The 27842-nt window shown below is 35.0% G+C and overlaps 1 protein-coding gene across 5 annotated transcripts; it reads right to left on the bottom strand.

Annotated features, from left to right (window-relative positions):
* Positions 1-26692, bottom strand: LOC128988550 (retinol dehydrogenase 12-like). Of its 5 annotated transcripts, none has more exons than XM_054409954.1 (8): positions 26583-26692; positions 20789-20878; positions 13273-13391; positions 11950-12108; positions 11051-11152; positions 2518-2742; positions 1093-1300; positions 1-281 (listed from the first exon to the last, which is right to left on the bottom strand). In XM_054409954.1, the coding sequence occupies exons 2-8, from the start codon at positions 20848-20850 to the stop codon at positions 149-151; spliced, it is 1008 nt and encodes a 335-aa protein (XP_054265929.1). In that variant the 5' UTR covers positions 20851-20878; positions 26583-26692; the 3' UTR covers positions 1-148. The 5 variants fall into 5 exon arrangements, with proteins under 5 accessions (XP_054265929.1, XP_054265943.1, XP_054265935.1 ...); XM_054409968.1 differs by lacking the exon at positions 26583-26692 and adding an exon at positions 26559-26574; XM_054409960.1 differs by lacking the exon at positions 26583-26692 and adding an exon at positions 22113-22135.
* Positions 26693-27842: the final 1150 nt, after the last annotated feature.

The raw sequence follows: 27842 nt of genomic DNA, 5'->3' as shown, positions 1-27842 counted from the left end.
TTGACCAAATTCCTTTTTCAAGTACTCAGAGTCCGCACCTTGTGGATGACCTTCTTTTATCCTTATCTTGACTTGACAAGTCGCATTTTCCTTAGGGCGTTCACATAATTCCCCCTTAAAAATCACCTGTTTAGTACATTTTCCGCCATTAAACTCCCACTCCTCCCTTAATGACGCCATTTCCGATGTAAGGTTTTAGCCACCCAAGAGTAGATATCCAAAGTTTGTCTTCTAATTCAACAGATTTTGCTAGAGCAGAAACTTCTGTGTCCCTGCAATCACTGCAAACAGTTATAAAAATGAGGATGGAGAGATGATTGTTTAAATAGCATGAACAGTTGCAAAATTATTAAAACTATCAAATTTTCACACAGAAAGAACCGATGGCACACATAGATTAATCTCAACTGCAGTTTAAAGATACGATAATAACCTCTATAGTTCGGCAATGTCACAGTACTGTATATTTATATTACGACGTCAATAACCTCTATGGTTAGGCAATGTCACAGTATAGTGTATAATATTACGACATCAATAACCTTTATGGTTATGCAATGCAAAGTATATGTCTTATAATTCTATAAAAAAAATTTGACTCTCAAATTTCGTTAATTGAATCTCTAACCCGAATATTTTCTTAAAATTCGGTGGATTCGAGATTTGACACATCCCTATCGTTGAATTTGTTTTCACATTGTAATTACTGTATAACTAAATTTTTCCTAAACATATCTACTCTGTGATTAATTCAAGAAGCATATCCGCAAAGCAGAACACCGAAAAAAGTCAGAATTTAAGAATATTTTTTTAAATCCCACAGTTGTCAATTTTAACAAAGATTTATGCATCTATCCCAGGTCAGTGTTATATTATAACCAGTTTCAGTCCCACAACTAGTGTTTAACTGTGAACATTGCTACGAGTTCAACTGAAATCAAAGTAACTTTATCCAACCCCAAGGATTTTGTTACATACAGACCGAATAAAGATTACTGATTCTGATTCTGATTCATCCATAGATTAATAAAACAAGTGAATCATAATCTTTGTAAGCAAATTTGCAACATAGAAATAGTTTTTAACATTCACCTGAAATATTTTCCAGAGATATTTGAAAGTTGTGGGTCACTGAGCACATGAACTGAAGTTTGCGCTCCTTGGCACGGCGTCTTGAATGTCAGCCACAGCATAAACCGAGAATAACTCCACAGTGGCAGATCTCTTATAGCAGGAAAGTGTCTGTGAATGTTTGACCGAACATTTCCAGGATTTACACTGTTTACTGAAACTCCTGATCCTATAAATGAAAAAAAAACATGAAGTTCAATTTGTATACTAAAAGTCTTACAGAAGTGAATACAGAAAATAAGATAGATCTAACAGTAAGGTGCTAAGTTAGTAAGGTGCTAAGTTAGCACCTTACTGTTAGATCTATCTTATTTTCAACCTGCTAAGGGGATAAGCACAACACTTCTGCTCTGGATCCCACCAACCACTAAAGTTATCTAGCTATTGACCCAATGGCTCATGTGACAAACTAACAAAGTGAAATGTTAAAACTTAATAACTTTGTTTCTCTGGCACAATATTGTAAGCATAAGCTCTAAATTATTGTAGTGCTATAATATATTTGTTTTGTTTTATTCATACAGTGGAGCATTGATTATACAAGTCTTGTCATCCAAAACGTCATTTAAGCGAAAGGAACAAACAAAAGAACTAAATTAAATTGTGTGCCAATCAAAAGATTAATGAGTGACCACTGCTCAAGTGTAGTCTACGTGAATGGATGTACTTCTGCTATGGCTGTGCAACCCATTCCCACTCAGTTGCCTATGGCCATTCGTCAGTGATAATCCAACTTTATAAGTTAATGCTTTGTGTTTCTATTCAACTTACAACATTAGCAGAGTTAAAAATGTGCAAATTCATTATGTTTAGCCCAGGAACAGGGAATTGGAAATGTGACAATATCTGACATTAATAGAACCGTGGAGAGCTATCACAAAATTTGTATGTGTGTGCTTGACAGCGAAAATGGGAGTTAAAATGGAGAACCATGTAAATGGCAAAAACCCATTTAAAATACACATGAAAAAATCTTAAAATAATTTATATGCTATCAAAGTTAAATTATATATCGGTGTATTGACCACAATTTTAATCAGTAAAATACAAGAATTACAAAAAAATCCTAAACGCAACTACACAAGCCTGATAGGGGCTAAAAGACAAGTAAAAATGAAGCTGTAAAAACTTGTCCAATTTGTGTAAAGCAGTGGAAAAGTATATCTACAATAGTAAACTTTTTGTACACATACCAGAAAAACACTCAATAAATGTATTTCTTTGTTTAAAGAAATTTGTGAGAATGTCAAAAAAATAGCAATAGAAATGTAAAAATCAAAAAATGTTAAAGCATGAAAAGTTGCCTATGATTTTCCTAGTGTAAAGACCATAATGTTTTAGTTCAGCAATTCTATTTTTTTAACTACAGTTCAATAAATAGCTTACCATTTAATAATTTTGCTAGTTTAGAGGTAAGCAGCATGATACACAGCTTAGTAGTTCCATAAAACATAAACTCATCAAAATCACCATGCTCATTGTAGTCCTTGATAACTTCAGAAATATTCAAACTAGTCAGGTATCTATGACTCTCAGAACCAACATTAACTATTCTCGAAGGAGAACTTTCCTTTAGTATATCCAACAATAGATAAATCAGGAGAAACGGGCCTGAAAACATGAAATAGACACAAAGGTTTTAATCACCGAAATTCAACAGATAAACAGTCTTTAACTCACCTTTCAATTATATGTACTGTACCATATATACAAAAAACAAAATATACCCTCAAAATACCCTTTGGCTACGGAGGAATGTCACAGTTAATCACAACATAGGGAGTCACTAATTGAAGCAAATGATGTTAACATACTGTGACGGTCCCAAAAATTCCCAGACCCATTACATATCAGTTGGGGAGGTTTTGGTTACACCCTCAGGAAACCCTGTCTTTACCGTCACAGAAGCTTTGCTTTATTTCAAATATAAAAAGAGGGCATGTAATATTGGACTGTTAACCTCCCAGCTTTTTGCGTCAACCAGTTGCCTCACCATGGAATATTCCGTCAGCGTGGCTCAGCGCTGGGTCAGGCCAACGTTCTCGGAAAGTGTAACGCGCATGGCTGGAATTTGCTGATACAGCTCAGCAAGTCGCTCGATGAAATCAGTTAATGCGCAACTATAGTTTGCCTAATGCCCTGATGAATCGTTAGGCAGCAGCACCGTCCAGGGCTTGCACTGACGTCACGCGGCATAGCCGCAACGTGATTGGCTGGTTCCCCTCCACGCCCAACTCTGGGCTATGGGAAGCGCGCACTCAGTTGAGTTAGTCTAAATTCTAAATCCAATTCAATCGGTCATGTAAATTCCGCGTCGCGTCGCCTTTCCCCATAGCCTCCTCGGGAGGCTATGTCCCCCAATAACTTATTTGTGTTGTAAACTAAATTTATAGGATTATACAGCAAGTCGGAAGCTAAACACTTCACTATTGTTTTTATCATAAATTAAGTAAATAAATTATTATTCGTAGTGCATTTTCGTTGTTTCATTCGGCTACCTGTCACATTTGGTGTCAGTGCGGGGTTAGGTTCAAGAGTCCTAAATTAATTGGCTATTTAATTATTATCGTGCAATCAATTACTTAGTCAGAAATCATAATTTCGTTGTAATTCCCTGTCGCGACTCGCTCAGTCTGTTTCAGTACTGCTCCCGTCGTTTTACGTGTTTTAATTCGTTTCGCTCCCACTGCGACTGCAATGAGTCGTCGTCGTCTGCAGTTTAAAACTTCGAACTTCAGAGACTTCGATCGACTTCAGCTTCTGGCGTCTGCTCTGTTGCGGAAAGGTTAGATGTGCGTAAAAAGGTCAGGTGAGTTTATAAATTAACTAACTGGCTTGAATAGTTTTATTTGTTTTTCAAAAATATTTAATTGGGAAGCTTACCAAGGCTAAAGTTTTTCTTAAATAGTTAATTTGTTGTGTAATCAAGGGGTGAAATAATTGAAGTTGTTGGCTTAAGTAGGATAGGCCTTACGTTGTTCCTGTGATTACTGTCTGAGCTTAAGTTAACAGTTGACTAGGCTAATTTTTTTGATGGTTTAACCTAGTAGCCTATTCCTGTAAAGTTTAGGCCGTGCCTTGGTGAAGTTTAACTTATTGGGGGAAGGCGGAATAATTAGATTTAATTGGAGATAAACTAAGTTAAGTTTTGGTAACTCGTATAAAGTTAGGCTATGAATATTTCAATTAAGTGTTCAGAGAAGCTGAGGCAATAATTTTGACTTAAGGAATTGTTTTCTATTATAATGACCGACCGTGAACTTAAATTATTTTGATTAATGCCTACCGGTACAGCTAAAATTATAATAAATTAATGTTGGAATATAGCCTTAGCCTAAGGTAAGAGTAAGTTAAAGGAAAGTAGGGAACATTTTAACTAATTATCGTGGAATATGTAATTTTGAAGCTTACTCAAGAACTTTTGAAGTGTATGGTTACTCGTAAAACTAAATTTATTTTAGCTGCGTTCCAATGATGGCCATCATGTAGGCCTAGCCTACTGTGGCAGGACATGTTCAGATTCTATGTGGTTAGCTTGTTCATTTTAAACTGTTTAAGGTAACATATTTTGTTATTCGGGACAGCTCATTGGGTCGTTCAGTAAACGCCAGTGACTGTTAAATGTCCTTTGAAGTGGTCAATAAATAGAATTATGAAACAGAATATAATTACTGTTGTCTTTGAATGATTAGCAGTGTAGTCCATGGGAATTATTGATTAAAAAATTATTAGTTTAAATGATGTCAGCATTACTGGCCTACTGACGGGCTTGAAGGTTGGGAAATGCCTTGTCTCTTTTGACATAATTTTGTTCTCTAAAGACTTGCCTTCTCACCTCAAAGCCATCCGGGATGTTGCTTGCCTCTGTATTGATGCCTTGCCATTTCACTCGGGTATGGAAAATAAAGTAGGCCTAAGTAGGAAAAAATTTGTTTTTTTCCGTGATGACTGTGCACGTTTATAAATAAATTACTTTTAAAGTAAGGATATCTAGAAGATGGTTTATTGTGATATTTTAGGTACGGTACCTGAATAAATTCCAACTTTTCTTTTACCAGACTTAACAAGTTTTGTGGAACGCAGCGAGAAATAATTTGAGTTTGTATGATTCGTAATGTGATTTGGTCTCTAAAATTTGTGTATATTATGTAAAGTGGACAACTAATGAGTAACAAGTAAAAAAAAAGTAAAAACGAAATACGTAAAAAAAATTGAAGCAACCCTTGGGGTTTTGCTAGAAACTTGGGTTAGCGTGTAAAGGCCGCGGCGTGGGCCAACAAACCTAGCCGCGATTTGTTAAGATATTACGTGATTCAGCAGGTGCTCTGTTGGAACTGTTAGGGGTTCGCAGACCCTCTGATGAGACGTCGGTGTGTACACAAAGTAGGTGTGCAATGTGGAAGGACTAAAAAGAGGAGTTTAAATGTTTTTTTTGTGTAGGTATCCAGGAGAGGGATTAATTTTTGAGTTTTTTTTAGGCATTGCAAGAGGTTTTTACCATTCGTTAAACGCTTGGTCCAAGACTGAGTGAGTATACTGAGTAATTAGAGATGTTTGTGTTTAGTTGCCATTCTTTTTTTTTCATACTGAAATAATGTATTGATCTTTATTTATTTACATTGGAATAATTAGAAATTGGTTATCGGATTTATAAATAAAAACCGAAATTTGAAGAACTGTTGTTTAGCTGCTATCATCAGCTAGCACTATTGAATGATTGAAGTCAGTTCAAAACTCATATGTGATGTTACAGAGGTAAACTATTAATTTGATAGTTTTGACTCACGAGCTGAAAATATAAATTTTTAATTCATTCCGTATTTGTAAAAAAAAAATATAATAATAAATTGTTTTTGAGATGAATTGCTTTTATCTACAGAAGAAACATTAGTTTCCGATATGTTGAGTTTCTAATGAGCCGAGGGAAATGTCACAATTTTCTCACAATGTGTGTTCGGTATGGGGGAAGATTTGGAGTGTATCTTCTTTTGCTCCTGCTTTGGACAGGACCTTAACCTAAATAAATCCGGTACGGTAACATTTGTGATTAAGCCGTGGCTAACCCCTCGCCAGAGGATTCTGTGGTGTATAGTTAGAAGAATACAAATACCGTTGTCCTTGTTTCTTGTTAAGGGAAAATAAATCAAGCAATGCTGATGATAGTAGGAGGAAAATGTTTTTTTATAAAAATTCAATGCTGGAGGTGAATTAGTAGCCTACCAATATATTGATGTGCATAGGATAACCCTTTTTTTGTTTGTTATACAGCCTACAGTTTTGTATAGGAGTGTGAGCCAGTCTCTTGCTGTCTCCGTTGATCGAGGCACATGGAGTCTCCTTGCGGTGGACCAGCTGTTGAAGCAGTAGTTCAACATTGTCCCTGCGGGTGGAATTGGTTTGAGTAGTTGTATAAGTATAATAATAGTAAGTGATTACAAATTATTGGCCCTGAGCTAAGTTGGGGTAAAGTATACTCGCTTTAGCCTTGTTTTTAAATTCTTTTATTTTTTATTTTTTGTTATTAAATAAATTAAATTAAAATTTAGACTCCTCTGGAAAAAAGGTAAAAAAAAAAAGATAAGAATTAAGAAGATATAGTTAATTTGTACATTGTAGGCACGCCCCATTTAGTTATGGGCTTCCTTTGATTGTGCATGGTTGTAGTTTGGTCTGAGCCCTAAGGTGGCTGGCCGTGATTGAGATTGCCTTGCTTGTCCGTACAGTATTACAATACACACGGCGACATGGTGAATCTCCTGTGGACTAGGTCCGGATTTTGTTGAAGCGCTGTTTTTTTTTGTAGTTTGAGATCTCTGATCAGAACCATTAACGATTTGGTTGCTAATAGTTACAGAATGCCTGCCTGATTAATCAGCAGCCTTCTGTTGTAAGCGCTAGCCGTGTTGTTTTTTCTTTTCGGTGGGGGACTGTTCGTGAAGTTGAAGTCGCATGATATGCCTGAGCTCCAGCAAGGACTCTGCATTATGTGAACTGATGAGTTTTGGCCTGCTGTTCGTTCGGCAGCAATAAGCTCGTGTAGGACTCTAATAGTCCTGGTTATTTTTGTTTTATTTTTTTTTTTGTTTTAAGAAATTTTTCTGTCATTAGTCCCTCCCGATGACATGCGAGAGATAGAGTGCATATTTTTGCTCGTGCCTGCGTATGTCTGCCCATCGAAACCCGTTGGCAACTTCCAGCTGCACTGGAGCCGGGAAGGGGAGAGGGAAGGAGAGCCTCCCCCGGTGTCAATTTCATTTTGACTGTTGCTCGCGCCTGCGTACGCCTGCCTGACAGAACCTGTTAGCCGCTACCAGCTGCGCTTGAGCTGTAGACGGGGGTGGAGCTAAGAGCCTCCCTGGTCATGGCCATGACGTGTGTATTTGTGATGTAATGTTTAAAGGACGTCCTTGAGAAGTAGCCAAAATAATTACCAGCTTGGCACTCTGAGCGTAAAGGAGTATTCTTTTGAGAATGCCTTCCAGCTCCTCAGATTCCATAATTTGCAACTAAAGAATGTTGAAAAGTTGAAACTGGGTGGCCTCTCCATCTCGATTATTCTAATAGCTGTTTTTCTCGTTTACAGGTGGAGACGCAGAGCAGCCCTGTGGCTGCGAGCCGCTGTTGCGAGAACTACACAAGATCAGGAAGAGGCACCAGCAGTAAGGGAGATGGAACCGGAGCGCTCCAGTGTAGAGGTCAGGCCTTCCGCGGAGGATAGACAGGGCATGCCCAGCCTGCAACTTGTTGCTGAACTAAACCGCCCCCGATTGCAGTCACATTGGGTGGCGTAAGTTGACTAGTGCAGTGCGCGCAATAAGTAAGTGGCAGGACACTTTTAAATGGAGCTCCAGACATTAATAGATTCTTCTTTTTCTATTATTATATAATTAGTATTCTTTCTGTGTAACTATTTCATAAGTATTTTATTAATGTACTGTTAAAAAGGACTATCGGTTTTACAAGTAGGCGCCATGGGACAATGCACACTCGTGTATGATGTTTGGTAGTAGCCGATGCCTGTAGTGCTGCTATAAATTAATTGATTTTCTATTTTTATTCACACCATTGGGCACTGGTGTGTCCTTATTGTTAGTTTGTTATTGTTAGTTATTGTTAGTCCTGATTGGTTAGTTGATTGGGTTGGCTGTGCTTGTTAAAGTTTGATCCGAAATTTTGCTTTACAGCTATTTATAGGAGGAATTTAAATTCTAAATGAAGAAGATGTACTCCTCAGTGAGTGTGTATGGCCCAAGAGTCAAGGCAACACGGAAAAGTAAGCAGCTGCAGTCCTACTAACTTCCTAATTACCCTTATCCTTCCCTACCATCTAATAATGCTGGACCGTACCCTTGGCCTTGGACTATGATATTTTCTTATCTGATAAAAATTATAATCAAATTTATTTCAATTCAAATAACAAAGGTAACTCTATTTTGGACATTGTCAAGCCAATGTGCCTTGTTTGGAGGTAGGCCGGCACCTTCAACCTCGGTAGCCAGACCCATGACCCAATAAATTGTCATTTAACGGATTTTGCTATTTATTATTATTTATTTATTAGATTTATTTATTTCATTATTTGTTTAGGTAAGTGTTATTTATTTAGATAGGTATCTTTGGTTGGCTTCTTGTTTTAACCATGGAAAGGTTAAGTTGAAGGAATGTAAAAGTTAATTAGAGTTGAAGTAAAAGTAAAAAAGTGAGTTTTAGGAGTTATCAGTTTCCATGTTTAATTAGGAGTTCATGATTGCTACTGAATTTATTTGCATGAACTCATAAGTATTATTCTTTCTTTTATCTAATATGTTCATTAGATTCCAACATGTTGGAAATCCTTGAAAGTTAGCAGAGGGATTATGTTATAGTAGTTTTTTTTCCATTGTTGTTGAAAATTAGTGCCGTGTTCGGCTCTACAGTGCTTGCTTCGTTTCGGCATTTGGTACATTATATTCAGTATTAACGAAACTAAATTAAGTTGAAAATTGTAAACGCCCCTTATATTCGGCTGAGAAATATTTGCTGCAAACCGTATTCGCTTTACATTCAAATTTATCAACCAACTTGTAATACATCCCGTGGTATTACCGGGGGAGAATTTATAGATTAGGCTGTGACTGCCTAAATTCACTGTTACCTTTATATTTCTAAGGACTACTAACCAGCATGGCAGGAGCGCTTGCTCTGAATCATTACCGAAGATAAGTGGGTCTGTGTATTCTCTCATCCGAGGGAAGCAAGCATTGTCCGAGATGAACATAACTATTATTGTTTGTTTAAGCTGTTGATTTATAACTGTATTAATGCAGTAGCGATAATCGTTTAAATTTTACTTGATGAGGATAGCTTTGAATCTGTTTGTTTGATTTTTATTCTTGAAATTTAAAATTAATGTATCGTTACTAAAATGGTTTATTACTGTTAGTGTTAGGTCCAGTCATGAAGGATTTTATCTATTGTAGTTTGTTGTGGTTTATTGTTTTTCATTCTTTTGCTTCGACTTGCTGTTTAAATTGAATAACTTTATATATAATGTAAGGATTGTAGGTTGAATGTTAGTGTTTTTGGAATCCAGAGTTATGGATGTAATTAGTTAAATTTATGGCATTAGCAGGGAAAGGCGATGACGTTAGAGGGTTCAATTATATGATTTTCTTTTAATGGGTTTTTTTTGTTTGGAAAATTTAAATTCATCAAGTTACATTTTACGAGGCGTTTAAATTGGCCTTGGTGTGGCGTTGGGCTTCGCTGACCGGATTTCTGTGGCTGAGAACCATAGTATGGAGATTTGAGAGTCCTCAGGTGCAAGGCTCGCTCACTGCTTCCTGCAGTACCTCTTGCTGGGGTCAGCAAGGTCTGAGGAGGAGGGGGATGTGACGGTCCCAAAAATTCCCAGACCCATTACATATCAGTTGGGGAGGTTTTGGTTACACCCTCAGGAAACCCTGTCTTTACCGTCACAGAAGCTTTGCTTTATTTCAAATATAAAAAGAGGGCATGTAATATTGGACTGTTAACCTCCCAGCTTTTTGCGTCAACCAGTTGCCTCACCATGGAATATTCCGTCAGCGTGGCTCAGCGCTGGGTCAGGCCAACGTTCTCGGAAAGTGTAACGCGCATGGCTGGAATTTGCTGATACAGCTCAGCAAGTCGCTCGATGAAATCAGTTAATGCGCAACTATAGTTTGCCTAATGCCCTGATGAATCGTTAGGCAGCAGCACCGTCCAGGGCTTGCACTGACGTCACGCGGCATAGCCGCAACGTGATTGGCTGGTTCCCCTCCACGCCCAACTCTGGGCTATGGGAAGCGCGCACTCAGTTGAGTTAGTCTAAATTCTAAATCCAATTCAATCGGTCATGTAAATTCCGCGTCGCGTCGCCTTTCCCCATAGCCTCCTCGGGAGGCTATGTCCCCCAATAACTTATTTGTGTTGTAAACTAAATTTATAGGATTATACAGCAAGTCGGAAGCTAAACACTTCACTATTGTTTTTATCATAAATTAAGTAAATAAATTATTATTCGTAGTGCATTTTCGTTGTTTCATTCGGCTACCTGTCACAATACTTTAAAAGTTTCTTATAAAATAGTGATCCAACAACTTCTAAAGTAACGATGAGTCCACAACTGAGGAAAGAAGAAAGTAACAACAATCTCAAAACTTGTTAGCTGTACATCCAAGATTGCCCACCTTATGCTCAGATAGCATTTGAAAAACATTTTAAAATCTAATACATTAAAATACAGGATTTGCAAAAAAAGGCTGTGGTTTGCTAGATATAATTAATTTGGTTTTGCTAGTAATATTTACTTTAGTAATATTTGGCAAAAGACAGAGAAGGGTGGAAGAGGCTGGTACACGAGGCGAAGAATCAACTGAGATTTGTGGAGCCACGGCAGTAAGTAAGTAGTAATATTTACCTAGATAGTTAGTTTGCAAGGTGACATCAAATCCATCTTTGGTTAACTGGTAAGGAACATGAAACAATCCTGCATTATTCAAAAGGCCATAAAGCTTACTTCCTGCAACAAATAAGCAAACTGACAACAAATATTCATGAATATTCTGTACAACTTGATATAGTTTTAAAAGTATCACAAAAATAAGTGATATTTTGATATTTTTGTATTATGTTGTTTGTCTTAATCATGCTTTATGGACTAGAGTTTTGGGACAACTGCACACAAGTACAACAATATTCAAATAAATCAAAATACAAAAAAGGTCCTTCGCAACATTTTCAGGTCATAGACAATTCTGTAGATAGGCTATCTATAAAAAACGGTATTCTATTAAAAATTTTCAATGTTTTTGTGAATGAAAACAAAATTCAAGACTACTCATGACATAACTTGCAACTGCCCATTCACACTTGTTTCATTTGAAAATCATGCCTATACACAACTAGAAATCATTAAAATTGGCAAAAACCACTCAATTAAAATTGAAGTCTTTAATTTTCTAACAAAGAATGATTAGACTGTGTCTGTATTGTTTTACTGTTAAATGATTAATAGGAGATTTATGGGAATATTGAACTATGTCAGAAAAATGTATAAAACTTTAGCAGATATTGAGCATTCCATGACAGAACTTTTGAAAGAAGCCATTACTTTGGTTGGTGTGCTTGTCGGGAAGAATTTGATCTGAAACTATTCAAATAATGAACTTGTAATAGGCCTAACTTCAAACAGGAGCCTGGTTAAGCTTTGTTGAATACAAACTTCACTATCTCTGAGGTACAAACTGCCTAGATTCTACTGTGTGTCTGGTCAAAAGACCAAAAGACCCAAAGTGATCAATTATGAATGCTGTTTACCTGTTTGCTTGAATCTGTTTACAAAATTGATGATGCTTTCAAAACTAGACAGGTCTAATTCCTCACTTCGGATCAATGTATTGCCTGTCTTCTGTTTAATGTCATTCACAGCTTCACGTCCCTTCTCCAAACTCCGACAAGCTAACACCACTTCAGCACCTGCAAAAACAATGATTGTGTTGATGATTTTGATCACTTAATATTTTTTAAATTCTTCATATTTTATTAACGATTTTAACTAATAATAAACCTAAACCTAATATGTTTATTTGATTTATTTTTGTTTTTATTACTTGATACAGCACATATACAATGAATTTATAATACAAAAACTGCATAAGCCTTATAAAAAGGCTTGTCCGCAGTGTTTCTTATAATACTAATTGTCTTTTCCATCCTTATCTTGATCTCGAGTCAGTGTGAACTTTTAACTGTACAAGAATATATTTTCTACTTCTTAAACAGTAACAAATTTGGCTTACAGTAGACTCCCTCTTATACGGACACCTTTTAACCGGACATCGGTTTAACCGGATGATTCGGCGGAAAAGACATCTCTTTTCCGGAAATTTTTATCAGCACATCGGTTTAACTGGACTAGATCGGCAGGAAGTGGTTAGTACTGAAACGATTGTTCTCGTGGGAAAGATTTGAGAACAGTGATCACGTGTCTAAATACAATGCTCTCCTAAATTTATGTCATTTAAGTATGCATTTATACGGTCCGTTTCAACAAGTTTTTGAGGACGTCGATTTGTCAACTAGTACATGATAATTATCTACTAGTTGGTATATGGCCTTAGAAATTCTATTTACAGTAAAATATTTGTTTAGGATGGATCCTTCGTCATAAAAATGTAGGAATATTTCATTGATACAGGTGGCACAACTATTTGTAACATACTTACCATTGGAAAAAATAATAATAATTAGGCCTACCTAAGTTCTAAAACATCTTAAGCTCCTGGTACAAGTATAAAGTCCCATACAAGAATGTTAACAATTAATTAATTTAGGGCTATTGATTTGATTTTCAAAACCATGGAGGATAAAAAACATCATAGGGGTAATCCACTTAAATCGCAAACATTTGTCAGTAGCCAATCTTAAGATCAATGTAGTACCTACTAACATTTTTTTATTCCACAGGCTATCGAGAGTATAATTTCTTGCAACGCAAAAGATACTAAAAACAAATTGTACTAGTTTGCACTGAGTAAACAAATTGGAGAATCAGAATAAATCATAACTGAGCTAAGATCATTTTATGAAAATGACACTTTTTCTAAGTTATTACAGAATAAATAAATCACATTAGCCTACCTCTTGAAGCTAGTATTGTGGCAGTTTCTTTGCCGATCCCTGAATTGCCTCCAGTTATTATTATAACTTTGCCTTTCAAGCTAACATTGCAGTTACATGATTTTCCGTTGTAGTATTTCCTGCAGAAGTGTGTATCAATCAACAATTCATTTTTTAATCACTAACTTAAAGGCTCTAATTTTCATAAACGTTTAAACCAAGAGTACCCGGAAAAAGTCTGAAACCATGGAAAACATAAGTTAACTGACCAGTAGACATTATGCCAAATTGGAATGTTTATCAATAATACGTTACTCATTTTATCTTCAAAAAGGTATACGGATGTATATTTTCACCAAAGCAAGAAGTAATTGCCCTGAAACCTGGGTACTAGAATCATCTAGTACTAGGTAGGTATTTGATAAAAATGTTCATCATATGTTGTACCTATTATCATAAATTATCTCTTGAATATGTTTGAGTTAGTGGAACTTTGATATACGGTACTCTGAATTTATAAGGAATAAAGACTGGTATGTAGAAAAAATCTATATATTAATAGGCAAGCATGTGTGCATCGCAGGGAAAATATATGCATCCTATTGACTTGGTTAAAATTAAATATTTACTATTTGAATTTGGGTTGGCGTAAATACAATGGAAAAAAGCGAGAGCCTGGATAAATTGATATACTAAAAAAGAAAACTGAATTAACACTGTGCTGCATTTCTTAGTAATCATTGAAAGAGCCGATTTCCAAACTATGGAAACATAGGAAAGTCATAGAATACCACCAAGGAGAAGAAAAGAAATAATGTTGTTTTTTTTATATTTATAATCGTTATTATGGACAACCTAATGCGGCTATGAGTAAGGCTATTTGTAGAAAACACTAAAAAAACAAGACCAGCTTTTGAAAAATTATAAGATATTTACAACAAATGTTGATTATATCGATCTGTTATGCACATCTTGAGTATTTCCATAATCTTTGAGTCAAATCTTTTAAAGTCATCAGAAATTATGACTGATATTCGTTATAAAATAACACCTGTAATACTTAGCAATTGCTCGAATTCGACACTAGTTATAAATACTCTTCATGAAATTTTGTGAACAATAAGGCTTTTTTGTTTTAAGATTCAACCCCACTATTATATACCAAAATGTTAGTCCAGGTGTGTAGATTTGCAACTGACCTGACATTTATTGAAAAATTCCATTGGGCTCTTTTTCAAGTGACCATGTTATCCTTATGAAGAACATATTTGTTTACATTATGATCAGCTGGATAATTTAATTGCTGTTAATATTTTAGTTGCGTTAAGGAAACGTGTTCTACAAACATTTTACTAACTTGGTTGAAATGAAATCTTGTATATTAACATTGACAAAAAGAATTAAATATAGACTGTCAGCCGTGCTGCAGTTACCATGGTTACCATAGGTTTTGACGCACACGCCGTAACTAAATGGCGCTCCCAGGGGTGTGCGCCAGAACCTATCGTAACGGCTGACGGTCTATATTTAATATATTATTAAATATATATGTGTCCGTTAGCGCGATAACTCGAGCAAAAATGGTCCGATTTTGATGAAATTTGGTACAAACGTGTAAACCTACGTTTAATATGTCTTATTAATGGAACAGGGTGTCTACTACATTCTGGATAAAAAATTCATGGACAATTCCCGTACATTTAAGGACCTTTGTTGGTGTGATTACAGAATAATATTCCTGATTTGTCAAACTGTATTAATCTTGTTCTTCGTGGTTGTTCCAGAGAGAAAAGTAAAATATAATAGACAAGAATTAAATTTCAAAATAGAAACTTATTGAAGTAAACAAACATATACTTTAGGTACAGCTTTTATAGTTTAACACGTTCGCTGCGGGTGGGTCAGTACTGACCCACGGCGATCGAATCGCTCATGCTGCCGGGTCAGTACTAACCCACACTGCAGTGAATCAATATGTTGCTCAGTGCTAGCCTAGCGTCAGTCGAAGGTGGACCTAAACCACGTTAGCGTGTAGTGTGTGACTTGCTTTGTTCACCGTTGAGTTGGTTCCCGCGTCTCGCTCCCGCCGTGGCGGCTGGGTCGGTACTGACCCACGATACTGTGAAAGCCCCTCGCTTTACTACTTTTTTGTGCTTTATGACGTCATATTCAATTTCAATTATTTTTTAAACTATTTTATTTCAATAATATTAACATTTCAAATCTTTTATATATATCTCATTTTTGTTTTATATTTAAATTTTTTATACTCCGGTTCTTTATGGGTCAGCACTGACCCATGTATATGACGTCAAATTATGAAGTCATAATCAATTCCAATCAATTGATATACTATTTTATGTTGGTTATTTTATCATAATGACCAAATATATCTTTAGAAAATATATTTTTAGTGACATATATAATGTATTCAGTGACATTTCCATTTTTTCTGACTCTGGCTCCTGATGGGTCAGTACTGACCCATTATTATGACGTCACTTTTTGACGTCATATTCACTTCCGATCGTATTATATAATATTGTATTTCAATAAGGACACAAAAAGGAATGTTATACAACAATAAAGTTTTTTAGCAATACGATTCGATTTTATAATTTCCTTTAGCAGTGAACGTGTTAACAGAAAAACGCAATCAATGTCTCCTGCAATAGCGACAAAATCCTAAATATCTCCATCGGTCACGGAAACATCATAACATAGCTTATCCGATGCAGGTGGATTAATTTGGCATTATTCGCCCTGGCACAACGTTAGGTCCTCAACTACTTTTGAAAAAAAAAAATCTTTAATGCATATGAATATATTGTAACTCGGTTCTAGGTACAAATCGGTACCAGTAAGCACAGAGTAAGATTATTGTCTTTTCATCTGCAAAGTTAATATCGACACATAGCAATCATTACTTTATCTTAGGCTCAATTACATTTTCTTAGTATATTTTACAGCACTTTCAAAGAATCAAAATACCCAGGCCTAGGCCTAATTATTTAGGAGGGCCTATATAAACTGAGAAACAAACTAGAGGTCGTACGGAACGAGGTGAAGCTTGGAGGGGAATAGTGGTGTGGCGGGGGAAGTGTCGCTATGCGAGGCGGTGATCGGCTCGTTTCTTACCCCCACCACGGATTTCCCCGCTTTAGACCGTTCCTGCCGAAAATCTCAGGCTTCACCTCGTTCCGCACGACCTCTATGAGGTTATACAGCAAAGTCACTACAATAAGATAATAAGATAAAAAGATAGTTAATAATAGTTAATAAGATTTAGATTGCTTAAAGCATACAACTCAATAAATAAATATGGGAAATAAAAAACATTGAAACCTGACTGCCAACAATGTACAAAGATACAGAAAATGCTATGACATCATTTGAAACCAAGTAGGCCTACGTAGTGATAAAAATGTAATGCAAACAATGATGCTTTTGGTTTTGTCAATTGAAAGATAAAATATCCATAAAAAAAGGGTTTAATTTAGTTATGTTTAAGATTATAGTTACATGTTTTATATGAAACCATAAACAGTTTTATGACCCTAGGCAATGGCCAGCGGCAAATTGAAGTACAAGTAAGAAGTGAAATTTAACAACCATTATAAAACTATTATTTCCATGATAAAATATGTTTGGGATCTAATAATGATTACCCTAGTAATAAATAAATGTTGTAAAGGAATAAAAGTGATACAGCTTTTATGAGCTAAACTACTACTGAATCAACAGTTCTTGGAAGTACTTCATTTGACACTTGATTGTCGTGATAAAATATTAATGGGTTTGAGAATGCTGGGGTTTTTATTGCATATTTGGTTTTTATTAGGGGTTTTATTACTCTAGTAATAAATTATGAAAATGTAAACAAACATCTGATAAACCTTTTATGTGCTCCTAACCAACTAGCGATCGATAAAATTATGGCCCATTAAAAATTTAAGGACATAGTCTGGCATTTAAGGACAATTCCCGTACATTTCATGGCCAGTAAAAAATTAAGTACAATTCCCGGTTTTCCCGGTTGGTAGACACCCTGTGGAAATAGTTTAGTAAAAATGTAATCAGGCCAGGTGAAATTCGCTTAGTCTGTAGGTTTGCTGCGGCGGGGGTATTTTTATATGATATTAAAAAACGTTTGCAAAACTTATGACAGCTAGCCTAACCATACTACTGGACTGAATTATACATGGGTTTTACCAAAAGAAAGGTTATCGGTCCTATAGGTGCAGATTTTATTTGTAATTTGAAAATATTAATGTTAATTGGGTCAAAAATGGATGTTAAACTTTTCTTATGGAGATTTTACATGGGGCTAATTAATATATAAAATACGCAAGTGTCGGCAGAAGTCCTCCGTGGTTTCTCATCCGATTTTGTTAGTTTATGGCTCATCGGAAAGATCTCATTCAGTAGATATCATATAAGGTCTTGCATGTTGAACAAGTCACCTGAGCTCTGCCTCAGTGGCTTTTAGAGTTTCCATGTTATCATTATTTGTTTACATTATGATTAGCTGGATAATTTATTTGCTGTTAATATTTTAAATTACAATATTCAAGGAAACGCACATTTCACATTTCCACACATTTCCACACACATTTCCTGACTTAGATAAATTGTGGTTTTGCTTTTGTATCAATATGGAAAAAGGCAAGAAAGCCTAGGCAATTTGATATATTTCACAAAATAAGAAAACTAAAATGACGCAGTACTGTATTTCTTGAGCAATCATTGAAAGAACCGATTTGCAAATTATGGAAACATAGAAAAAGTTATAGAACGCCACCAAGTAGAAGGAATACAGATAATTTTTTTTAGTCTACATAATGACACAACTTTGGTTCCTACAGTACAAACGGTGAATGAAAATGTTAGCCGAAGTGCTACAATTTTTTGAAGGACCATGGAATTTGTGATCATTGCAGAGGAAACCCCTCTAAGGCAAAGGAAAACTGGTACTTCAATGATATTTAATCTCTGTTTCCATAAAAGTCAAGTGATTTTAAAGTTAAAAATTAACTAACCAAAAGAATGTTGAAGCGAATAAAATTTTGACGGACGGATTATGCAGGAAATCGGGTAGTAATTTGAAAATGTTTTATAATTGCTATTTAAAAAATACTGCATTTTGTAAACATACTGGCGACAATAGACAAATGGACAATGGATACCATGTAATATCAATGATGAATCACGTACAACTTTATGCGATAAATCGGAAAACATTTTTAGAAAACACTAAAAACAAGGTCAGCTTTTGAAAAATTATTGTTATTGTTAACAATAATATAAATAAATTATTATTGTGAACAGTGTGATTATTTCCATTAGTTACATAAGCTTTTAGTTAGGCCTAAGTCTTTTAACCCTAGGACTGCCCTGATGGTTTGGATGAATGTCCCAATTTTTATTGAAATGATGAATGTCAATAAAAACACAATCCTTTATTGATTTATTAGTCATTGCCTAAATGGTGATTTTCGTCAGTTCAAATGTCAGCTTATTTCTAAATATTATTTCCCAAATTGTCTGACATAATCACATGATTCTTGATACAAAAATAAACTCCAGAACAAAGTGTTAGGCCTACTATTGACACGAACCACAACCGGTTTCATGTAAGATTATCGGCGCTACGATTTATTAAACATGGAGTAATGAATTGACGTGGCAAACTCAAAATCGTCTCGCACCTAAATTTTCATTCAAATCGTAACGACAATAAAATTGGTCTGTTAAAGCTATAAGATTTGTTAATATAATATGAAAATGAAAGTTAAGAATCACATCTTTTGAATAGTAGGCCCTACCTATCAAAATTATTTTGTTTTGAAATAATTTTAAATGAGTTATAATAAGCTGTTTAAAAGAAAGTGACACTATATGACGATTTTTGTCATATGGGTATTTTCGAAGTACAGACACACATACATGTGACGAAAATCGTCATATTGCCAGTTAAACTCATTGAAAATTATGACTGTTATAAGTTTTAAAATAACTCACATGTTTTATATATTCAGCTTGGGGTGAAAATAGAGAAGTCTATACATTACATTTTTTTTCACGAATTTCCCTTATAGGGAATAAGCTATTACCGTAGTACTCATGGCAAGACCTGGACCCGGGACAAATTTAATTTTTCATTTTGAGGTCCCTAGTGGCCAAAAACACCATTCGTTCAAATTCATATATATATGTGTCCGTTAGCGCGATAACTCGAGCAAAAATGATCAGATTTTAGTAGGCCTATATGAAAATGAAACAATTTAGTATATTAAGCGCTGTTGTATTCTTAACGGTCACGATGAAAATTAAAAAATAGTGCAATTTAAAATTCTTGTGTTGTTCTTATGGAGAAAATGAAAATTGTTGTAGTTTAATTGTTTATTGATACATATTGATAAAATTTGGCAAATTTATTTATTTCATCCTATACTATTGACGTATGGTCAAAAACACTTTTTACCTTCCCCGTAGCAGCAAACCTAAGCACTCGTTAAATCTAATGTTATTTAAATAGAGAATAAATATGTCTTATTTATGGAAATATTTTAGTAAAAATGTAATCAGACAAGTTGAAATTCGCTTAACCTGCAGGTTTGCTGCGGCGGGGGTATTTTTAGTTTTTGACCACTGGACGACCTCTAGTATTAATAAATCCCTGCACAATTAGCATGACCTAACAGCTAGTGTTTGTTATGCAGTAATTACATAGAATTAAAATCAGAAACGGCCAGTATCTGAAAACTAGAATTTAAGATTACAGATACATGCAGGGATCTTATGGCACTTTGACGAGACCAGGCCTAAATTTTGTGAGGGAGGAAGTCCGAGGTAACATTAGGGAAGATCAAATAGTTTGTGACTATAGTTGGTGACTAAAGAATAGGCTAGCCTAGCCTATATTGATATCTTACAATGGCACATCACCTTTAAGGGTCCGCCCTACCTCTGCCGTTTTGTGTAAACGCAAGGGTCTGGGGCAACCGTGTTTCCGAAGGCTACACTTAACGTAGAATCAAAGTTAGGGTGGCATTTGAAGAGGATTAAATTATCTAGAGTGTTGTGGTTTCAATATTTTTAATATCGTACCATAAAGCCTGAAAATCTTCTTTGAATGTAGACGAAAAACAGCAATTTTAAACTGCTTTAAAACTCATTATAGAATTGTTACTTTAAAACTCTAAACCAGAGAAGCATAGATTGTTCTTTGTTCTGTAAAACCCCACTCATTGTTTTTTACTAGCATGTATGGGTAGTTAACAGAGGCAGTTGCCGTGAACGTCTGCAAGCGCTTCTCACGGCCCTGTTCAATCGCGTAACATAGCTACCAAAGCCTGAGCTGAGATTTCCAAGTGGATGTCCTTAAGGAAAGAGGGGAATTTAGTAAAATGACATAACTAATTTTAGAACACTTTTTTTAGAACAGACTATTTTTAGAACATTAATGTTTTATTTTAAAATGCATAACAGCAAAACTAACTTAAATAGCCTAGTATGCTTTAAGTGAGATACTTACTTTATTAAGTAGATTGTAAAAACCGAGCCTGTCAAAGGAACTAATAAAAACTTGATCCACATTTCAAAGACTGCCTAGTGCCTCCTGCAACTAAACAAAATTAATTTTGATTGTGAGCTAGGACGGATTCTTACTTTTTTATGCCCCCCTGCCTACAACATTACTCTAGCCTATTTGTTGAAACTTAAAACTAGAGGTCGCCCTGTGGTCAAAAACTTGACAAAAAAAAAGTATTGAGCAAACTTCTCTATTTTCACCCCACGCTGCAAATAAAGCATGTGATTAGAATTTCTTCTGTTTGTTTTGATTTTCTGTTTGCATTTCGTTACTATTTCGTCACCAGCATCTGGCAACCTATGGATGTTATTTTTATTTGTTTTAAACTCATTTTTGTGCTTTTTTTAGCCTATTTTAATTTAAAAAGGAATTCTACACATCCACAGGCAGATGTCTTTCTGTACACAGTAAGCGTAGATTTAACTTAAGATGTTAACTTGCATATTCCGGTTTGTCATTTCTAATAATTGAAACACAAGGTAATATGTAACTTATAGGCTAATTACTTCTAGGCCTTAACATGAATTAAATCATCCACTTGAATTTTTCCCGTACGTCTAGGCAAAGGTTTACTTCCAACCATGTCTTACCCTTCCTTAGGTTGCATGAAACGGTACTTTCGTATTGTACGGAGGCCAACCTTATAGAGCGCATTGCGGCGGAAAAGATTAGGTTGGGTTATCATAAATTTTGTATAACTCATCTGGTAGTCTTACAAACATGATAAGCCAACCTAACCTAACCGCCGCAGCGCGCTGTAAAATGAGTAGCCTCCGTATAATACAAAAGTACTGGTGAAACTATAGCAGAGTACCTAACTTAAATTTGTTATAACAAATAATAAGTTTCCTATTGTCGTAAGTAAAATTTATACCTCACAAAGTAGGGACCTAACTTCAGTTAATCCAAATTTTGGTTGATGTCATTTTTTGCCAGTAATGCGGCATTGTCAGGGTAAAAAACATAATAAATGTGTGGCCATGCATTTTATCGTTTTTGTTTGTGTACGTGTTATGTGTTACGTGTTTTTCAAGACTCATGACGACCTCCTAGGACCGATTTTACGTTCAGCTTGACAATGATGCCATAGACATCGAAACCGGTTGCAGTAATGACGACTTAAGGATTACTTGGACAGAATCAAGGTAACTTAACCTTAACAGTTTAATTTATTTCTTGTACAATTCATGAAGTAATCCGGAAGGCAAGACACAAGATAAAGTAAAAAACATACGTCATCATTACTATTTTTCGAAAAATGGCTCACCTTAATTTGTTAATCCAAGAGGTGAGCGGATTGCTGTCACACACACAGCACAATAACTTAAATAAACATGAACAAAAATTAGGCCTATCACACATCCACTTTGTGTGATGGGCCTAACTTAATGTAGGTAACTTATTTACTTAAAAACTGTTCGTTCATGTTTATTTATTGTGTGCGTGTGACAGCAATGACGTGTGTGGTTTTTAACCTGACGATGCCACATTAAGTTAACAGCGAAACTTGTAGATTAACTTGTCTATTGTCTGATATCAAAAAAAAATTGGGCTGCACTTTACTTGACGTCCTACACTCATTCGATTGTTTGTTCGATTCGATATTTTCATTCGATTGTTTCATTCGATATATCGTTTGGTTAGTTAGGTTAGGTTAACCTTATTAACTAACCAAACGATATATCGAATGAAGCAATCAATTAATCGATATATCGATCGATATTTTCGTTCGAATGAGTGTAGGACATCAAGTAAAGTGCAGCCAAAAATTGGATTAAGTCAGGCCTACTTGGAGGTAAATTGTAGGCCTACCATACGGTAGTAGCCTAAGTTATATTATTAATTAGTCATCTTAGTCTAATTTTGGTAGAAAAGGCAAAAAATTCATAACATAGGCCTAAGTAGTAAAAGTGTTAAAGATATAGTTTATTCATATTATAATGTCCATAATAAGTTAATTAGCCTATAGGCAGGAAAGAACATATGATAATTCCTTGGTAACAGAAATTAGTTGTTTGTTATATTTTGATGAAGTAAGATGTATACACAAATCTAGGTTTTCATTCTATCTGTTTTACTATTAAATTAACTTAATTTTTGATCCACAAGATGAGTTGTTATTTTAGACGATATTTACAACAAAAAGTTCATAGTCCAGGCGCTAAACGGGTTGAGTATGCACTGAAAGTCTGACAAAATTTGACTTTTGATTATTGTTGGGGACATCTAGTAGATGAAAAAAATCGATGATGTCGCATTTCTAGGGTGGTCACAACTCGGGGGGGAGGGGGGTAAGTTGCGCGGGTCATCGGTTTACGTTTCCGCGTCTAACTCACAAACGGTTAATGATAGAAAGGTGAATTAAGCGTCTATCTACGCCTAGATATATTGTCTTTTAAAAAGGTTATTACAACCTTTATTCTATCTCTCATACTTTAGGCGCTAATCAACATTTATTGCAAAAAATAAAATTTAAAAATACTTAAAAATGAAATATCGGAAATATTGCGCTTGTTTAGGGCACGTTAAAAACTATTTATGGTTAGAAAAACTAACAAGTATTACAACAACACCAAGTTTAAAGAAATCCGTGCAAAAACAACAGAGCTACGTTGATTTCAGTAAGAGTAAACGTGGAAAATTCGTAGTAGTACCGAGGCGCGCATGGACGGTACGTAGCCCACAGTCGATATAGGTTTGATGTTGTAATTAACTATGGGAAAGCTGAATTTTTCTATGCTGTTAGACCATGTTGCGATTATAATTTTCCCGAAAGTCAACACTCCTCCCCCCTTGTGCTTTCCTCTAACCCCCCTTTTTAGATAAATTTACAGCCTCTTAGCAATTAAGCTATAACTTTAAAACGGGTAAGGATAATAATGCAATATTTTATTAATCATTTTGCATTACGATAATCTACAAAAAGAATTATTAGATGAATAAATGATGAAGAAGACAGATGATGAAGAAGAAGAAAATGTGTTCATTGTAATAAAATATCAATACAGTGTTTTCTTTTTAAATGCAAAGAACAATGGTCAAAGACCGTCTGTTTTGTGTTAGACACACTGATTTTAAAATATTTTAAAACCGTTTAAAAAATGCCATGAATCACATACAATTATTCATAAAATAAACTGATTTCCACTACAGAACATACACAAATAGCACTACATACTAATAAAGATCAGATAACAATTGAATGAATAATAAAATTTTAATGTAGCCTACTGAGAATCTGAATTTTTCCTACAAACAGTTAATAATTCATAAAACAAACCTGTTACTTTTATAATTTACTTTGATAGATACTTAACAAACAATATTTAAAATTTTTTTAAAATTACATAGATTTTTCAAATTTTTGTATCGATATCTCAATTCTTAAATTTAATAATTATACTCCATTATCAATTCCCACCCTTTACTCCACGCCTCTTTAAGATAATTTCCAAGTGCCAGCCAATCTTTGCCATTAAAAATTCAAAAAAAAACTCATATTCATTTAAATATAACTTGTTAGACCACAATTGACGTATCTTTTTTTAAATTGGAGATTCTGCTATAAAAGGGTACACGTTTCATCTCGGTTGAGATTACATAGTGAACATACACAAATTTTATTTTCCATATAGAGTTAACTTTTTATTAGACGACCCCTTTTAATTGTAAAAAATGTTTTTAGGGATGGTTACGAATAAAAAAATATATCCACAATTTTCCAATATGGCCAACAACTTTGTTATTTCTTATGGAATACGCTGTATTTTAGTATTCTTTTACAATTTAAAAGCTATTTTCTTATTCGTGACATTTTTTCTCTAAACCTACCCCATTTAGGAGTTACAGCGTGTTATATCTAAAATAAAGGCTTGTGGTGTACATTCGGCATCCTGTAGCTCATAAACGAGTAAGTTGAGAGAGAAAGTGCAAAGAATAAATAAGTCACATATAAGTCCTCGTTCAAAAAAATATATAAAATACGTTACAAAATACTGATTTTGTTGTTTTAAAAATGGCCACCATTTTCAAAGATGCTAGCTTACTTTGATATTGGAACAATTTATTTTATGGTTTTTTTTTAAATGTAGATGTGATTTGAAAACTTGTTTATTCTTTGTATTTCCGCTCTTAAACTTACGTTTATGAGCTGTGAGGATGCAGGATGTACTCACAAACCATTTCTTTTTCGATGTAACTCCTAAACAAGTAGCTTTAGAGAAAAATGTCAAAAATAAAAAGGTTTAAAAGTTGTGCGTTTACATTCTAAAACAATCATAAAATACAGGGTATTCCATAGGACTAACAAAGTTGTCAGCCATATTGGAAAATGGCGAACATATTTTTAAAATTCGAAACCACTAAAAAAAAACATCTTAAAATAAAGGGTAGTGTCCCATAAGAAGTTAACTCTATATCTCATTATAAAAAAGTTATCTATTGGTTCACTTTAGGTGAGACACCCTGTATAATAAAATGAGGCTCTGGCGAACAGCAGCAAATGCACGATATTCATTCATATGTATCCACTACAGTCTGTATAATATGTACTGAATGAGGTACATAACGTTAATATAATCTATATAAAGCGGCAAATTCAAATACAAAAACCATAATATACGTAATTTTTTTTCATTATTGCGGTGCACAAAAAAGCCTGAGTCCTGTAAAATCAATACTATCTATAACTACTATATGCAAACAAACTGTTAATAACTATGTATCATTTAAAAATGTAAACTATGCACCCCAAATTTTGTATCAAACATTTTGTTGTGCAACCTCGTATAAAAAAATCTACAAAAAAGTTTAATAAATTAATCCGTAAAAAATATTTTTTTATGTTTATGATATTTTTAAACTATGAATATTTACGATACCATGGTAAACACTTTTTGTAGAATATCGTAACGCAAAATGATTAATAAAAGATTGCGTTATTATCCATACCCGTTTTAAAGTTATAGCTTAATTTCTAAGAGACTGTAAATTTATCTAAAAGGGGGGGGGGGTAGAGGAAAGCACAAAGGGGTAGGAGTGGGGACTTTTGGGAAAATGCTCATCTCAACATGGTCTAACAGCATAGAAAAAGTCAGCTTTCCCATAGTTACTTACAACATCAAACCTATATCGACTGTGGTCTACGTACCGTCCATGCGCGCCTCGGTACTACTACGAATTTTCCACGTTTACTCTTACTGAAATCAACGTAGCTCTGTTGTTTTTGCACGGATTTCTTTAAACTTGGTGTTGTTGTACTACTTGTTAGTTTTTCTAACCATAAATAGTTTGTAACTTGCCCTAAACAAGCGCAATATTTCCGATATTTCATTTTTAAGTATTTTTAAATTTTATTTTTTGGAATAAATGTTGATTAGCGCCTAACGTATAAGAGATAGAAGAAAGGTTGTAATAACCTTTTTGAAATACAAGATATTTAGGCGTAGATATACGCTTAATTCACCTTTCTATCATTAACCGTTTGCGAGTTAGACGCGGAAACGTAAACCGATGACCCGCGCAACTTCCCCCCCTCCCCACCGAGTTGTGACCACCCTAGAAATGCGACATCATCGATTTTTTTCATCTACTAGATGTCCCCAACAATAATCAAAAGTCAAATTTTGTCAGACTTTCAGTGCATACTCAACCCGTTTAGCGCCTGGACTATCAGTATTACCCAAAAATTATTAGTAATGTTAGCCTAAGTTACCTTGCTTGAAAACTTTTTACCAACCTCAAGTTGTAGGTATTTTCCGCATACCGGAATGAGATGAAAATTAAATTAAGGAAGGAAGCGGTAATGAAATGAAACGAAACTCAAACTAGTCAAACTTCTAATTCTACTAACAAATCTAAACAACCAACCAAACCACAAAAAACACGAAGTCCAGTGCAGTGACCAATCTTTCGTTCGTTCCCGTTCGTAAATAAATACAAAAACAAAGTACAAACACAAACTTAACAAACAAACACAAATACCAACCGGTTAGCGGAATGGGCACACGGGAGGGACTAAGGCTATGGGTGTAGTGACGTCATATCTCTAGTGGCTAATGTCTACTCTTGAGGCAACACGATTACTGTAACGAAACGATGTGTGTTCTAGGTCCGTGAAGTTAGCCCCCCCCATAAAAGCACTAACAATAAAACTAGTACCGGTATTAATAGTTAGTGCTTCGTTAGTGCTGGTTAGTGCTTCAACTCCCATCGTTAGTGCTCTTAAGGTTCAGGAGCTATAACCGAAAAACCACAGTGGGTGGGGCCAACTTCACGGAAGTTAGCCCCCCCAGTAGTAATATGTGAGCACTAACCTTCAAAACTGTACCAACGGTTAGTGCTTCGTTAGTGCTGGTAAGTGCTCCAACTTTCATCGTTAGTGCTCATACGGTTCAGGATCTATAACCGAAAAACTGTGGGTGAGGAAAACTTAATGGAAGTTAGCCCTCCCCCCAGTAGTAATATGTGAGCACTAACTTTCAAAACTGTACCAACGGTTAGTGCTTCGTTAGTGCTGGTTAGTGCTTCAACTCCCATCGTTAGTGCTCTTACGATTCAGGAGCTATAACCAAAAAAAACTGTGGGTGGGGCCAACTTCACGGAAGTTAGCCAACCCCAGTAAAAATATATACAGTACTAACTTTCAAAATGGTATCAATGTCTAGTGCTGGTTACTGAATGTCCAGGAGTTGTAATGAATCTCTAGTTCCGAGGCCATATTCACGAGGCGATTCAAAGACAGCTCCACCAAATTGTATCAACTAGGCTCCCCACATTTTTTAATGCTTGAAATGAAAGGAAAATTCCTTAGAGAAGTTATCCTAGTACATGTAACCTATAAAAACCCTTTTTACAATTGAGCATAGTTCAATTGTAGTTTAAAAATTTTAATCTTCATATTTTATTGACTTATTATCAATCTATTTATAAAAAATATAATATAGTCCATATACAGGGTGTTGAAAATGTCTGGAACCAACATTATATCTGGTGGTTA

The sequence above is a fragment of the Macrosteles quadrilineatus genome, unplaced genomic scaffold (genome assembly GCF_028750875.1).
Source record: "Macrosteles quadrilineatus isolate MER2022 unplaced genomic scaffold, UCM_ALF_1.0 Scaffold_1__1_contigs__length_201487025, whole genome shotgun sequence".
Taxonomy (NCBI): domain Eukaryota; kingdom Metazoa; phylum Arthropoda; class Insecta; order Hemiptera; family Cicadellidae; genus Macrosteles; species Macrosteles quadrilineatus.
The sequence above is the reverse complement of the archived record's forward strand: the minus strand, read 5'-3'. Positions and strand labels throughout refer to the sequence as shown.